Source organism: Silurus aristotelis, assembly GCF_946808225.1.
Source record: "Silurus aristotelis genome assembly, chromosome: 14".
NCBI classification, from domain to species: domain Eukaryota; kingdom Metazoa; phylum Chordata; class Actinopteri; order Siluriformes; family Siluridae; genus Silurus; species Silurus aristotelis.
In genome coordinates this window covers 22,436,907-22,453,246 of record NC_139587.1, presented here as the reverse complement: position 1 = coordinate 22,453,246, position 16,340 = coordinate 22,436,907, and the positions used below count along the sequence as shown (strand labels likewise).

At 36.1% G+C, this 16,340-nt stretch overlaps 1 protein-coding gene across 5 annotated transcripts in view; it reads right to left on the bottom strand.

Moving 5' to 3' along the window:
- Positions 1 to 706: 706 nt before the first annotated feature.
- gramd4b (GRAM domain containing 4b) overlaps positions 707 to 16,340 on the bottom strand; it is a 37,071-nt gene continuing 21,437 nt past the window's right edge. For 3 of the 5 annotated variants that reach the window (XM_083560013.1, XM_083560015.1, XM_083560016.1), the window contains 16 exons: positions 14,894 to 15,014; positions 14,746 to 14,801; positions 14,025 to 14,160; positions 13,545 to 13,570; positions 13,293 to 13,384; positions 12,573 to 12,664; positions 11,875 to 11,923; positions 11,483 to 11,554; positions 11,329 to 11,372; positions 10,977 to 11,086; positions 10,727 to 10,881; positions 6,909 to 7,059; positions 5,261 to 5,354; positions 4,695 to 4,785; positions 4,524 to 4,592; positions 707 to 4,429 (listed from right to left, as the gene is read on the bottom strand). In XM_083560013.1, the coding sequence (XP_083416139.1) occupies positions 4,313 to 4,429; positions 4,524 to 4,592; positions 4,695 to 4,785; positions 5,261 to 5,354; positions 6,909 to 7,059; positions 10,727 to 10,881; positions 10,977 to 11,086; positions 11,329 to 11,372; positions 11,483 to 11,554; positions 11,875 to 11,923; positions 12,573 to 12,664; positions 13,293 to 13,384; positions 13,545 to 13,570; positions 14,025 to 14,160; positions 14,746 to 14,801; positions 14,894 to 15,014 (1,475 nt within the window). In that variant the 3' untranslated portion in view covers positions 707 to 4,312. The remainder of the gene's footprint in view (positions 4,430 to 4,523; positions 4,593 to 4,694; positions 4,786 to 5,260; positions 5,355 to 6,908; positions 7,060 to 10,726; positions 10,882 to 10,976; positions 11,087 to 11,328; positions 11,373 to 11,482; positions 11,555 to 11,874; positions 11,924 to 12,572; positions 12,665 to 13,292; positions 13,385 to 13,544; positions 13,571 to 14,024; positions 14,161 to 14,745; positions 14,802 to 14,893; positions 15,015 to 16,340) is intronic. The other 2 variants (XM_083560014.1, XM_083560017.1) reach the window with 1 other exon arrangement.

Sequence of the window (16,340 nt, the reverse complement as noted above, 5' to 3'; positions counted from 1 at the left end):
AGAATTGCTTTATATAAAAAAATTATAATTAACATCCAGTTAATAAACTATGTTTATAACTATGACATTTAAATACATATTATAATTATAATAATACTTATATATTAGAATATTTAATTATAATTATTTATATAAGGAAATCGTTCTATTAGGAAATGAAAATGTTTTGTAGTCTTTTATGCTTAATCACACAATTTTATGTTAACAAGAACACTGATCTCCAACTCTTTCAAACAACCATTAATTGCTATGACTAAGTTGAGGTATATTTTTTTAATAGTATTCTGAGACACTGTTCTAAACCTATTGCAATGATGCCCTCTAGTGGGATGAAGATGTCCGTGTGGAAATAAGGCACTCAGATCTAACTTTTCTTTTTAAACATCTTAAACACACAAATACAAACAGGGTTAGATCAACCCTTACTAGGTGATATATACATAGGGATTTGTTTGGGATGGTTGTTAGACTGAATATTTGCTTTGCATTCAGATATAACAAAGGCTAACAATACAGACCTGTTCAAGCTCTGATTAATCAAAAAATAACATAAAAAAGTGTGCAAGACCCAGACTATCTATATATATATATATATATATATATATATATATATATATATATATATATATATATATATATATATATATATATATGTATAATTTTACCTAAATAGAAAAAAAGATACAACACATTTATATTAGACAACTTCTTTAAAAACTGCTCAGAGGCTTGTTTAATATGATTCTTTTTGTGTGAAATATTCCTTTCGTTGATCACAGGGCAGCGCAACAGCTTATTGAGAACCAAAGAAAAATAAACATAATGAACATTTAACAGCATGCGCACCTAGTTATAAAAACATCAATGTATGGATTCAAGGTTAATGATTTAATGTGTTTTATAAATTTTTTTTTTAAGTGGTTCCACTAGAAATTTGTATTTAAAAACACTGTTAGTCTTTGGCTAACGTATAAACACAGACAACCAAATTTTAAAAAACAAAAACAAACAAACAAAAAAAACAAAAAAAACATCAAAATTGGTGAAACAGAATGTCTTCATGTTGAATGATTAAAAAAAAAAAAAAAAAATTCAAAAGACTAAAACAAAAAAACCCTATTAGCTCAAACCCTCAGTACCTTACAGTACCACACTTAGCACAAAAAACAGTAGACCCATTCTCATGCCCCTAGACCTCGCTAGGGTTCAAACTAGGCCAAAACAACTATTTTACTCTGTAAACAGAGCAGGTAAAGGGCATAGCAAACAACAAACATTAATACAGACATAATATTTGGCAAATGGTATGTCGTCTGGCTCCTCACTGAGGTAATACGCTTCCTATGATTAATTGTGAGCTACATTAATTACAGAGTGTTTTAAACCTCAACTGAAAACTGTAAACGATTCAATGTATTAGCTGATTGCTTTTACACTCAATAAAAACCCTAAACTTTAGTTACAGCACTGAACATTAAGTGGGAAATCAGTGGTAACTCAGGGAAACGGCGAGGAAAATATGTAAAAGCACAACGTCAGAAACTGACAGCTAATTAACGAGAAAAATGTGCTGAAGCAGCAGGAACAAAAACACTACCACACATACACAAATGCTACTTTTGTGAAGTGCGGGTAAGCACAGGGTCATGTGGCTAGAAGAGTACATAGGCTGTAATGAGTGATATCCACATGGGGAGTTTTTCCCTCTTTCTTACAATTGACTGGCATCATAGAATTGAAGCACAAAAAGTTTTTAGTTTTTTTAGCTATGCTGAAGGTGCAGTAGGAGAGACCTACCACATTGTGAATTTATTGGGTAGCTACAGTTAAATCTATTGAGATATAAATTAGATTAAAAATGTTTTCATTGTGTCTGTAGTAGCATTTGGGCAACTATGACAGACAACAAATTTCTCTGTACTTTGTAAAATGGAAAACAAAACTCTTTACTTGAAATCCATATATAATAGAAGCCTAAGGGCAGTCAGTAAATGTTTCTGCAAAACGTTTCTGTAAAGTTTAAGCATAGACCTTTATTATTCACACTTACTGTAACATGGAACTACTTTTTCAGATAGAATGAGCTACAATAATAGATATAGCTTACAGTAAACACACTTTCACCTGAGTGTAAATAAATAGACTTAGGTTTAGTGCACTACCAAACGGTCAAAGATTTGTACCTAAGAAATGTTGCAGGAACCATAAACCATTTTGTGCATAATAAAGATATCTTATTCGAACTATGGTTACACTGAACCTTCTTTAAACATGAAATGTATTTCTGTAAATCTACAGTGAGTAAAACTGAACTAAACCTTATTAAACACCTGACTGCACCCGAATCCTCCTCACCCTGCATCAGTACCTGACTTTACTAAAATCCTTGTGACTGAATGAGCAGAAATCTCCATAAGCACACTCCAGAATCTAGTGGAATATCTTCCCAGAAGAGTGGAGATTAATATAACAGCAAATGGGAACTAAATGTGGAATGATTTCCACTGAATTGATTATCGCTATTGTAATGGCAAAGTTGTGCATTACAGAATGTGATGACTGCCCTTAAACAACTATTATGAAAAATGTGTCTGAAAATCGCACACATGCTACACAAAGAATGGATAGATATTAGGTTGAATATGTCTAGAGATTGTTATTTAATTTTTTTTGCATGGCCTATATGTTTAGCTAAAAGGTACGTTTGTGCAAAGGGTCAGCTAATAGAAGAATAGCTGCAGCATGGGGCACATAATAGTTCAAGTTTGGTAACAATTATAAACCCAGCTAACAGGAAGATGAAAGAGCAGAACATATAGTCATGCCTTCTACACATTCAGTTCATGATAAGACTTATGGTGCAGTTGTGCTTATTGAATGAGCATACAGAATAAAAGAAATGTGTGATTCAGAGCAAACGCTGATTACTCTGCATGGTCAACTCTATGGTTCCTACCCCTATTTGAAGATGAGGAGGAGAGCGCACTACCATTAAGGTGCATATAGTTACACACTATAGGGCTGCATGGGAATGGGGACAGTGCAGACAGTACAGTGGGATGAATTGTAAGAATATTCCCACGGTGACTACAGGAATAAAGTTCAGTTTACAGTATGTGGCACACACAATTCTACAACAGTAAGTTACTCCTTATATGTTGGTACATTTATAAGAGTAAAGGTTTGAATTGTAGAGAGGAGACAGTGTTACATGCTGTGTTTTAGCATGGAAAGTTCATCCCACACAGCTCTGTACTGCACACATTGAAATAATATCAGATTGCCATGTGATTTTAAACCCATTCACACTGGTTCAAGTTTTTTTTTTACTTGTCCATTTCATAGAAAATGTTAAAAAATTCATGCTTTTAATTCAACCCTCATTTGAACCTACACCATCTCAAAATCCCACCTCAACTGTCCAGCTTAGCAATTTCTTTTCCCTGTGGCTTGTGAGTAAAGAATAAGTTCCAGAGTGATTCGTTCAAATCTCACGTTTCCTTATTCTTAAAATAAACTGGTTGCTTACTTTCCCTTTGTAAAAAGTCTATTTTTTTTTAGCATTAATGATAATCCAAATTCAGAATGTTTCAAATTTCCTATCAATTAAGTAACTGTAAGTGTGGATTGTAATTTTGAACAGGAAGTGGTTTGTAGTATTCAGTAGTTTTCCAACGTAATTTCCCAGTAAAATCTATACTTGCAGCAAAGAGGTTTAAAGCAAAAGGCCATGTTTTTATATGTTTGAGCACTTCTAAATGGGCAGCAGATCTAAACATCATAAGAGATGATGCTTCCACCCCTGGCAATTCCCTGTATCTCAGCACCACAAACTGCAGAGAGTCTTCATGTGCAAGGCCAGAAGCGATACAATAAAAATAACAAAAAGAAAAGTAAAAATTGATTTGAGAGAACATAGAGAAACACAGGTGAGAAGAGTTTTAAAAACAACAAGGAGAACCAGCTCCAGCATTAGAATTTAGGTGACTTTTTTGTTTACATATAGGGCACAAAAATGATGCACAAAAAGAGAATCATGATAAGAAACTGTGAGAAGAACCAGCTCCTGTTCCATAATAGCATTTCAGTGGTACTCTGTGAATTCCCAAACGAGACACACGATAAACACTGGTGCAAACGTCTCATCAAAAAGGAGCCATTTTAAAACACTTTTCTAACAACATAGCACAGGCACCCAAAGGGACATGGATTCCTTTTTTTCTCCTCTTTGAAGAGGAGAATGAGAAGCTGCTCCTCAGATGAAGGCTACTTGTTAAAACTGGAGCTTTAGCAAAACTCTTCACTACATGTTCTACGTTTCCGAGTTTGTTACTGTGACAGGGGGAGTGGCACCAATGATCTTTGTGTACTGGGTGATGATGGCCTCAAAAGCTTCATCTCGGTGAATCATGGCACCAAACACCAAAGGCTGGAGGATCATAGAGAAGTAACATAAACATGGTCACAATTAAAAGAAACAATCTGGATGGATTATAACCCTTTGTAGGATATTGATTTTGTACCTTTTGTGTAGATGGTGTGGCAATTGAGATTCCCATCCCAGATCCAGGCAATACTGACAAAACCTTATACTGTTAAAAGGGCAAGTCATATAATTAGATAGAGAATAGCTTCCCATAACCTGAAAGAATTCATCAAACAATACACAGCATGGCACTAAAGTAGATTTATACCTTCTGAATGTCTGTAATGTCTTGGAGTTTGATTACTTTATTCTTCTTAGATGATGCAGAACGGGAGCTGGAGCTTTCAAAGCATAAGTAGCTACAGGACAAAAGACACACATTTAAATTTCTAAATCTCATTATTTTATAAACAGCAAAAACTGAATAGTAATTAATAAAGGCCCTGTCAACTTTTTCTCATGTCTACCTAGTTACTATGAGCTACAGTTTCTTTGGTGAAAAATCTAATTGTTGTTCATTTTTAATTGACAGTTTTATAAACATTTCATTAAGCAGATGATTAATTAGAATTTTCATTTCATCATGAACTATCCTGTTCATCCTACACATGGAAACTGACTTTTTACGTGCTTTTGTAGCTAAGAAAACATATACCTGAATGTATTGCAATTTTAACATACATACTACATAGTCATGGTGTGAGTCCACTTACAGACATATTTTCTTACAAAGAAATATTTACTGCATTATTTATCGAAGCGTAGGTGAGTGAATGGTAATATTCATTTATTAGCCATAATTGATTGTATGTGCAAGGAAAGATAAAGACATACTTTTCTGTCACGTAGAGGTAGCCATTACGTATGTAGTCAGTAGGCATTTTCCTGTCCCTGTTGATCAAGCAGCAGCGCCACCCATGCTCGCATACTGAACATAACACAAAGAATTTGCTGATTTTATGCAGTAAAATGAAACTACATCCAAACCACAAACACAGTTAAATTATACTCTATATGGACAAAAGTATTGGGACACCTTACATTTAATGTTTAAAGGCTCTGGCATTGTTGGTGTTGGATCTATGATGATCTTAAATGTTGAGCTATTTTATGAGTTGCTCAGTAGCTCCTGGTTCCACAAAGTCAACTGACTGTATACGACTGTAGAAGGGACATTACTTATAGTCACACACACTCTTGTATTCATGGTAGTTCTCACTCTTCAGTGTTTTGTAATGATTTAAGATTTATAATCACACCCTTGATATCAACCAAATGAGTATGGGTTCCTCTTTTGATTCTGGTACACAGTCGCCCAGGTTGCTCATTAGGGATAAATACACATAATTCACTTTAATTCTTAAGTTCTGTAAAGCTGTTTTGAGACAATGTCAATTGTGAAAAGTGTTATAGAAATAAACTTGAACTTGAACTTTTCCAGCCATATGTGTTCTTTCCCAAACTGTTACCACAAAGTTTAAGGCACACAACTAAAGGTTCGACCGGTATGGCTTTTTCTCTGGCCGATGTCAATATTTAGAAATCAAGGCAGCCGATGGGTGATATATGATGCAAATTTGTTAGCCGATATGTTTGGCCGATTTTCTTTCTTCCCCCCTACATCTCAAAAAATTTAACCATTAATTAATAAGATGTGATACAGACAATTGCTTAAATTAAACATTTATTGAACAACACAAGCCTCTCCAATCAGTGCACTTGTTACCAGGTTTTGGTGCCTGTTACCCCCTGTAGTCTGAACTACAGCTGTTTGAAGGATTGCTAACTAAACAGTTTCAAAAAGTTTCTCACATTCTCTCTCCAAAATTAGCATCATATTTATCCAATGAAATATATAAGAATAGTAGCAGCTATTAAAGCTGCTTGCTTTATATATTCACAGTCCTAGCTCTTCTGGTTTTCGGTTTAGATGCTGAATAGAGACTACTGCCACTCACTGGTATGGAAGAGTTATGTTCTCATGCAAGCACAGACCATACACGCATGACTAATAATCTGCCTAATCTGCAGAATAATCGGTCAATGTCAATTAATAAAAAAATGGCAAAAATTAATTAACAACTTTTTAAATAAATCGGTCGACCTCTACATACAACTGTACAGGAATGATCTTTATGCGAAAGCAATAAATTTTCCCATCATTTGAACTAGGAGACTCAAAACCTGTTCCAAAATGACAGGGTCCCTGTGCACAATGCCAGCTCCATGAAGATATTTTTACAGAATCCTCTCAGAAGCGTGGAGGTTATTACAAAAGCAAATGTGGACTAAATGTGGAATGGGATGCTCAACAAGAACATATGAATCTTATGGTAAAGTGTCCATAAACCTTTCTTGGTATAATATCTATTATTTTACCAAATTACATAGTATCAACAGCATACACCTCATGTATAAGCAATACAAGCTAATGCACTGCCCATGTTCTTATGAAATCTGTTTTAAGTTGCAAGCTCTTTACCTGGTAGGGGGCGCTCATTCTCAGACAGGTTGAAGACTTCATGGAAAGGACCTCTTTTAGTGCTGTAAGCTCGCCCTCCCTCCTCATCACGCCCAACACCACATGGCACCCCAGTCACTAGGTTGCCACGTGCCACAACAGGCTGGATCTGCTGCAAGGAGAAGACAAATCTGCTTACAAAATGGTAATAATAGAGATAGAGGGAGGCACAGGACTGTTAGGGCACCTCTGTGCTGATGCAGGATCAGTCTGGTAATCAGCTGAAGAACATAAATGCCAGACTGAGAATGGAACAAAGAAGCCCATCCTCACTGAACCAGTGACTTCATCAAAACTGTGTAGACCTATGTTGCAAGTGTTGCCCTTCCTTTTTCTCTCTGGCTGTCAGACATCAGTAAGAGCATGCAAAGCTCAATGGCATGGTCACATATGCACAGATTTACAAAAGAACATTGCATACTTATTTGAGTATTGTAAACATGTGCATTTACAGTATATATGACCAGTATATATTACCAGAATAACAAGGTTATTATTAGAAACACCCTAATCCAAATAAAATCCAACCAAAGATTTTAAAATAGATATTAATTTATTTAAAAGCTTTTAACACAGCAAACATTTAAGAAGATATTCTGATCCCATAACACACAACAGTCATGTAAATGACTTGCTAAATGCATCCCAGAAACGAATAAACTAACAAACATTTACAAAAGAAAAGCCAAGATTGCATTTGAGCAATGCATAATAAAATATACATCAGAAATGTATCTATTATTTAGGCTTGGCTGTTCTGATGTCTTTACTGATACTATTTTTGATTGTTCCACAGACCACGATAGTGTACTATTGTAATCTCTGTACACACACGCACACGCACTCACATACGCACTTACATACGCAATTAGAAAATCACAGGGGGCGAAACTTGTAGTACTCTAATGGCTGTGGATCAAAAGACATCAATCGTAATATTACTTTACATAATTTCTTTCTATTTTTCTATTACAGTGCTTGTCAAAAGTTTGGAATCACCTAGTCTTTGATCATTTTGGATATACAGTGAGGAAAATAAGTATTTGAACACCCTGCTATTTTGCAAGTTCTCACACTTAGAAATCATGGAGGGGTCTGAAATTGTCATTGTAGGTGCATGTCCACTGTGAGAGACATAATCTAAAAAAAAAAATACAGAAAACACAGTATATGATTTTTAAACTATTTATTTGTATGATACAGCTGCAAATAAGTATTTGAACACCTGTCTATCAGCTAGAATTCTGACCCTCATAGACCTGTTAGTCTGCCTTTAAAATGTCCACCTCCACTACATTTATTATCCTAAATTAGATGCACCTGTTTGAGGTCGTTAGCTGCATAAAGACACCTGTCCACCCCATACAATCAGTAAGAATCCAACTACTAACATTGCCAAGACCAAAGAGCTGTCCAAAGACACTAGAGACAAAATTGTACCCCTCCACAAGGCTGAAAGGGGCTATGGGGAAATTGCCAAGCAGCTTGGTAAAAAAAGGTCCATTGTTGGAGCAATCATTAGAAAATGGAAGAAGCTAAACATGACTGTCAATCTCCCTTGGACTGGGGCTCCATGCAAGATCTCACCTCGTGGGGTCTCAATGATCCTAAGGAAGGTGAGAAATCAGCCCAGAACTACACGGGAGGAGCTGGTCAATGACCTGAAAAGAGCTGGGACCACCGTTTCCAAGGTTACTGTTGGTAATACACTAAGACGTCATGGTTTGAAATCATGCATGGCACAGAAGGTTCCCCTGCTTAAACCAGCACATGTCCAGGCACGTCTTAAGTTTGCCAATGACCATTTGGATGATCCAGAGGAGTCATGGGAGAAAGTCGTGTGGTCAGATGAGACCAAAATAGAACTTTTGGGTCATAATTTCACTAAACGTGTTTGGAGGAAGAAGAATGATGAGTACCATCCCAAGAACACCATCCCTATTGTGAAGCATGGGGGTGGTAGCATCATGCTTTGGGGGTGTTTTTCTGCACATGAGACAGGGCGACTGCACTGTATTAAGGAGAGGATGACCGGGGCCATGTGTTGCAAGATTTTGGGGAACAACCTCCTTCCCTCAGTTAGAGCATTGAAGATGGGTCGAGGCTGGGTCTTCCAACATGACAATGACCCGAAGCACACAGCCAGGATAACCAAGGAGTGGCTCTGTAAGAAGCATATCAAGGTTCTGGCGTGGCCTAGCCAGTCACCAGACCTAAACCCAATAGAGAATCTTTGGAGGGAGCTCAAACTCCGTGTTTCTCAGTGACAGGCCAGAAACCTGACTGATCTAGAGAAGATCTGTGTGGAGGAGTGGGCCAAAATCCCTCCTGCAGTGTGTGCAAACCTGGTGAAAAACTACAGGAAACGTTTGACCTCTGTAATTGCAAACAAAGGCTACTGTACCAAATATTAACATTAACTTTCTCAGGTGTTCAAATACTTATTTGCAGCTGTATCATACAAATAAAAAGTTAAAAAATCATATATTGTGATTTCTGGATTTTTTTTTTTTTTTAGATTATGTCTCTCACAGTGGACACGCACCTACGATGACAATTTCAAACCCCTCCATGACTTCTAAGTGTGAGAATTTGCAAAATAGCAGGGTGTTCAAATACTTATTTTCCTCACTGTACATGTATTTTTATTTTGTTTATGTGCAACAAAGTTCTAACAGAAGAACTTATGTAAGGTGAAAAACAGGAGAAAAGGTGTTAGCAGACACCCTTACACCCACAGCCAAACATGGAGGTGGAAGCTTAATAGTTTTGGGTTGTTTTGGAGCAGGAAATGATAAAAACTTATTCCTGTTGAAATGAATACTGAATCAACATGGCTACCATTCAGCTGATAGACTTCAGCATGATGCAATTCCATCTGGAATGCGGACCAACTTCAGCATACAACAAAACAATGAGCCGAAGCCTATGTCCAAGCTCTGAATTTAGAGTGCAAACAGCGGCTGGAGTGTTATTTATCACGGAATAGACTGTCTCTAAATCCTACTGAACTGTTCTGGGATGAACTGGATCACAAAGTCAGTAAGAAATCTCAACTAGTGAAGACCACTTTTGGCAAGTTTCACAAGAGGCATATCAAAATATTTCAGCTGTCTGGAGAAATAAACTGTCTGCATGCCATGAGTGTGTAAAGCTGTTATTCATGGTAATAGAGGTGTTTTCAATTAAACTAAGGTGTAACATATATGCATTTATATATTTGTTTGGTCGAAGTAAATCTTCATACCGTTAAATTACCTAGTTTTGCATATAAACAGTCTTTTGACCATATCTAGTGTCTATTATACACAAAAACAAACGTATTAAGCAAGTTTATTTTATTTGTTCTTATTTTGTTATAATATCTAATCTGTCACTCAATGTATTATTTAAATGAAAAGAAAAACTGCTTCTGGTGTTTAAATGTTTCAAAAGTTAAAAATTGTAGGTTTTTGATCCATTAGCCAGAAGAAATGTAGGTTCTGCATAAAAATGTGTCTGTCCACACACACACAAACACACACACACGCACACACACACACACACACACACACACACACACAGTGGTGGCACTGCTGTGAAACCAGATGCCACTATATCCCTACCTTTTCAAAGCCAGACAGCTGAGAATAAAAACAGAAGTGTGACAGACTATTAAGTACAAAAAAAATCCAGTGTGTTGTAACAGTAATGTTTCCAACACAATTCAAAGCAATCCCAAAAAATATTTTAGGAGCACATCCTAACTAATTTTGTGGTTATGAAACAGTAATTTTTACCCGTCTGCTGATGTTGCCGCTCTGACGTTCTTTGAGCTGTGGGTCAGTTGGCAGATTTTTCCATACAATGTACGGTGTGTCATATTTGTCCCTAAGTTTGGGGCAGCTCTTGAAGATAAAGTCAATCATGAAGAACTTGATTCCAGCATAAAGCCCTATTGATAACAAATATTTCAGGTATAAATATAACAACGATACAGAGACTTGGTTCTATAGACAGTAAAACAAAGGTATGATAAATATGTTTTACCGATTATGAAACCCATGAGTTTGTATGGCAGCAGGCAAGAGGCAATGAACGCCATCCATAGACCAACGTACAACTTCTGAGTGATTTCAGGCTGCACCCACATGAAGAGGCTACAAAATACACAGAGAAATACACAATGTGGATAAAAAGATCTCAACATGAACCAAATGAAAACATATTTATATACCCATCTTTCTCTACAAACATTGTGTCTTACACATGCACTGATACACTGTACCTTACATACAATCTGATCCTGCATTGTATTGTGTGCATTATATGTTTATTTTGAAATATATCTGTTCTATAGGTCTTTATATAGGAAATCACACACAATATTCAAAGTACTCACTTTTTGATTTTCTCCAAAACATCTGACATCTTTCCAAACAGGTTCTGTGAAAAGACAGCATGTAAAAAGTGTACTCTTGACATCTAAAATGTTATTTGACTGCTTTCTTTGATGGCAGCTCTACTTTCTACTGCAGCAACTTGGCACAATGTACCTGCGCTTTTTGTGCCACATCCAGCACTAACTGGAACTTCTCAGAGACAGTCAATTCTTCTTTTGGAGGCTCCTGTAGGGAAAAGAAAAGATGCTATATATATATATATATATATATATATATATATATATATATATATATATATATATATATATATATATATATATATATAGTATCTCACCCTTTTCTGTTTACTTTGTTGTAGACTAAAAATAGCCTGTAGCATTCAACATTTTTAATAACATTACTACAAATTATTAACAGAGTTTAAAAAATATATGTATATATATATATATATATATATATATATATATATATATATATATATATATATATATATATATATATATATATATATATATATATATATATATAAATTGATGACCACTTACTACTGGCTCAGACACTTCAGGCACAATACTCCACTGTATCCTCCAGCCTCTGTAACAATAACACAGCATTCAAAAATCATGAAAAAATCTCTCACACAAGCTCATTTTACATTTTCTGCTGTAGTTGGTTCTAAAAACTACTTACATTTCTGAACTGAAAAATATACTTTATTTGCCTACATTCCAGTTAAAGGTAAACTGATGGCATTTTAATCTGTTTACCCCCAAAAGTAAAAGCATTTAAAGACTTCCTTCTGACTGCATCAAAAACATTTTGACAGTTGCTATCTTAATATAATGTGAAGTGATCTGGCTTATGTCAATTTTGCTGTTCAGCAATTTGAGCAAAGTGTGACATTCACTGTGTGAGAAAAATCACACTTCAACATCCTTCAACAGGCAAACTGACCGCTGTATTTGGTTTCCTGTTTCTTTATACATAGTTAATGCAGGAAGACAGCTTAGGCAAAAGCCTGAATATTACCATGCTGCTTTGATGTATTATAATTATGTTACTTAAAAGAATGGACAGGTCATTTTTATTAGAGATGCCAAAATTCAGACACCGACATGTTAATGCTGTAAGTAAAAGCTTAAATCATAGCTACATGCATGAAGCGTCAACAAAAATAATCTATCATGCATAAATATTATAGATTCAATTATACAAAACAGACATGAATTGACATTCAACTTACTTTGCTATAAGGTAATTTAAAGACAGCCGGACAATAGCTAAGAAGAGAAACATAGGAATTGCCCAGCCATGCCACACAGCATTCATATAGATCTGTGGACAAAAGAAAGAAAATAATCTCTATAATGTAAATGATATAACCATTATACAGTATTTTTCAGTTTCAGCAACAGAATTCAAATGTGTATTATTGTATTTAGTCTACACAACAAAAACCAGTTACATGTACTTTCAGAACATTTTAATAGCACATCAATAAGTATTTTATTAGAATTGTACTAAGATTGAAAATTATTGAAGACATTTACTGCTAAGACTTATCATGAGTAAGAAGTCAAGTCAAGAGGCTTTTATTGTCATTTCTACTATACACAGTGGTACACAGTAAAAACGAGACAACGTTCCTCCAGAACCCTGGTGCTACACTGAACAACATAGAGCTACAACACACAACATAAAGCTACATTAAGTGCAGAATATTAGGGTACTAATTATTACAACGAATATAAAATGTTATTTACTGCAATCTCCTGTTCAGAATCACAGATTACTTGGCTATGCTTCCATGATTTGAGAATGATTGCTATAAATATATATAAAAATATACATTTATATAAAAATAATAATTTAACAAGAGAATATTCAGATGAGTTGATAGGATTTTCAGTGTTCGACCTATCAGTGACCAGAATGCTGCTTTTTTTGTTTTGACTGTACTCACAATAAAGGCGATGGCGGATGTGTAGACAGAGTGCCAGCTGGATAAGGCAGAAAGGTTCCTCATGAAGTTAGTGACAGGCTTAGCTCCTCGCTCTGGAAACACAATGATACACACAGAGACAATCAGAATCATACCTTCCCTAACTATAGAGGGCAAATATTACAATAATTCATTTGCCCATGTTTCAAGCCTGAAAATGTCTGGTAGAAATATAATGTAATTTACAACTATTACTGTCACAACAATACTTACTGAGTCGCCTCATATTTTCAGTTAATCTGTAACAAAAGCAGAAGGACCATAGTTAATTATTTACAAGAGAACCAACGGCTAACGAGAGCTGAATGGTCTCAAAAAACCAAACAAACAATATGGCAATTTATCAACGTGCCTCAGTGAAACAACAGCAAAAAAGCTTTTATCAATTAAATGTTGACTGTCTACACAAAACTGTTATACACTGTTTAAAGACTAGCATATAAACATCATTTTCATCAATAGAATGTAATCGCACTTTTATCACACTTGGTTATTAAATGATCTAAACTACTGGGGACTGTGAAAAGCGTCATGTCACAAAGCCCATTGGAATTATCCATCTTACGTCAAAAAAGGTGCAAAAAGGTTTCTCACCAACAGAGTCAGACATTCACAGCTGTCCTGCTGTGTTGGCTGTCTCTCTAGCCGGGGAGAAGCTTTATAATAAGGATGAGAGTGACAGATTTTCTTCACCTTTTAGCGCTGAGTGGTTCCTCCGTCTCCACCATGTTCTCCTCTGGCTGGAAGCGAAAGTCCTCCATGTACACGCCAAAGCGCTCATACAGCCACTTCCAAAGCTTTGAGCTTACAGATTCCTTCTGTTTTTCTCCTGTCACAAAGCAGAAATGCACTGTCAAGGAGGGTTATGTAATTAACTTGATTTTGCTACTACTACTATTACTTAGTCTTTGGCTTCTCTTTTAATTAATACCATTTATACCACTGTGCTGTCGAGTTCTGATTGGTCAGAAAGTGTTAACATCAACAGTGCTGATGGCTGCAATTTAAATTATAAGTTTATATAATTGGCTTTACCCTAATATGCTGTAATTTCTGTAGTAATAATTTAAAGGTGCACAGAAATAGTCATTTGTCATCATAGTGTAATTAACAAAAAAACAAGAATAATAAGTGATGAGATTAGAAAATGAAACAATATAATAAAAAGTTGGCAAATTGCTGCGGTATAACAAGAATTAAAGCCTTTGAAAACTCTCAATACAAAATAACCCTGCCACTTTGTAACAATAGCTCGGCTTTTATAAGAGTATTAAAAAAAAGGGCTATGCCCATGAATTTTGCCAGAAAGACTGTAAATGTAGCTGTCTATATGTCAGTAAATATGCAGGGTATTTGACATGGTTCCAGGCCAAATGAGCTACAGTATGTTAGGTCACAATGCTTCACAGCTCACCTGTTCCATTGACAGCAGGACCAGCTTTGGAAGGGGGAGGAGGGGAGTCCTCTGGTCTGAAAGTAATACACTTATTTAGCAGAAGATACAACTTATTCATTAAACAATCTAAAAACATGAACACAAGAAACAAATCCTCTCCTCATACCTGGTCTTAAGGATTTCATTCATCTTTTGCTCAAGGTCAAGTCTTTTCAACCTCTCTTTCTCAAGCTCCTGCTTCAGAGTCTCAACATTCATCTCCTCTCGAAGTTTCCTCAACTCTTCCTCTGAAAAAGACAGAACAACACAGTACAGGGAGACTGTAACTGAGACTTCACGGTTGTAACACTGAACCCTTAGATAAAACAGGCAGTCTGCTATATATATATATATATATATATATATATATATATATATATATATATATATATATATATATATATATACAGTGAGGAAAATAAGTATTTGAACACCCTGCTATTTTGCAAGTTCTCCCACTTAGAAATCATGGAGGGGTCTGAAATTGTCATCGTAGGTGCATGTCCACTGTGAGAGACATAATCTAAAAAAAAAAATCCAGAAATCACAATATATGATTTTTAAACTATTTATTTGTATGATACAGCTGCAAATAAGTATTTGAACACCTGTCTATCAGCTAGAATTCTGACCCTCAAAGACCTGTTAGTCTGCCTTTAAAATGTCCACCTTCACTACATTTATTATCCTAAATTAAATGCACCTGTTTGAGGTCGTTAGCTGCATAAAAACACCTGTCCACCCCATACAATCAGTAAGAATCCAACTACTAACATGGCCAAGACCAAAGAGCTGTCCAAAGACACTAGAGACAAAATTGTACACCTCCACAAGGCTGGAAAGGGCTACGGGGAAATTGGCAAGCAGCTTGGTGAAAAAAAGTCCACTGTTGGAGCAATCATTAGAAAATGGAAGAAGCTAAACATGACTGTCAATCTCCCTCGGACTGGGGCTCCATGCAAGATCTCACCTCGTGGGGTCTCAATGATCCTAAGGAAGGTAAGAAATCAGCCCAGAACTACACGGTAGGAGCTGGTCAATGACCTGAAAAGAGCTGGGATCACCGTTTCCAAGATTACTGTTGGTAATACACTAAGACGTCATGGTTTGAAATCATGCATGGCACGGAAGGTTCCCCTGCTTAAACCACCATATGTCCAGGCACGTCTTAAGTTTGCCAATGACCATTTGGATGATCCAGAGGAGTCATGGGAGAAAGTCATGTGGTCAGATGCGACCAAAATAGAACTTTTGGGTCATAATTTCACTAAACGTGTTTGGAGGAAGAAGAATGATGAGTACCATCCCAAGAACACCATCCCTACTGTGAAGCATGGGGGTGGTAGCATCATGCTTTGGGGGTGTTTTTCTGCACATGGGACAGGGCAACTGCACTGTATTAAGGAGAGGATGACCGGGGGCCATGTATTGCGAGATTTTGGGGAACAACCTCCTTTCCTCAGTTAGAGCATTTAAGATGGGTCGAGGCTGGGTCTTCCAACATGACAATGACCCGAAGCACACAGCCAGGATAACCAAGGAGTGGCTCTGTAAGAAGCATATCAAGGTTCTGG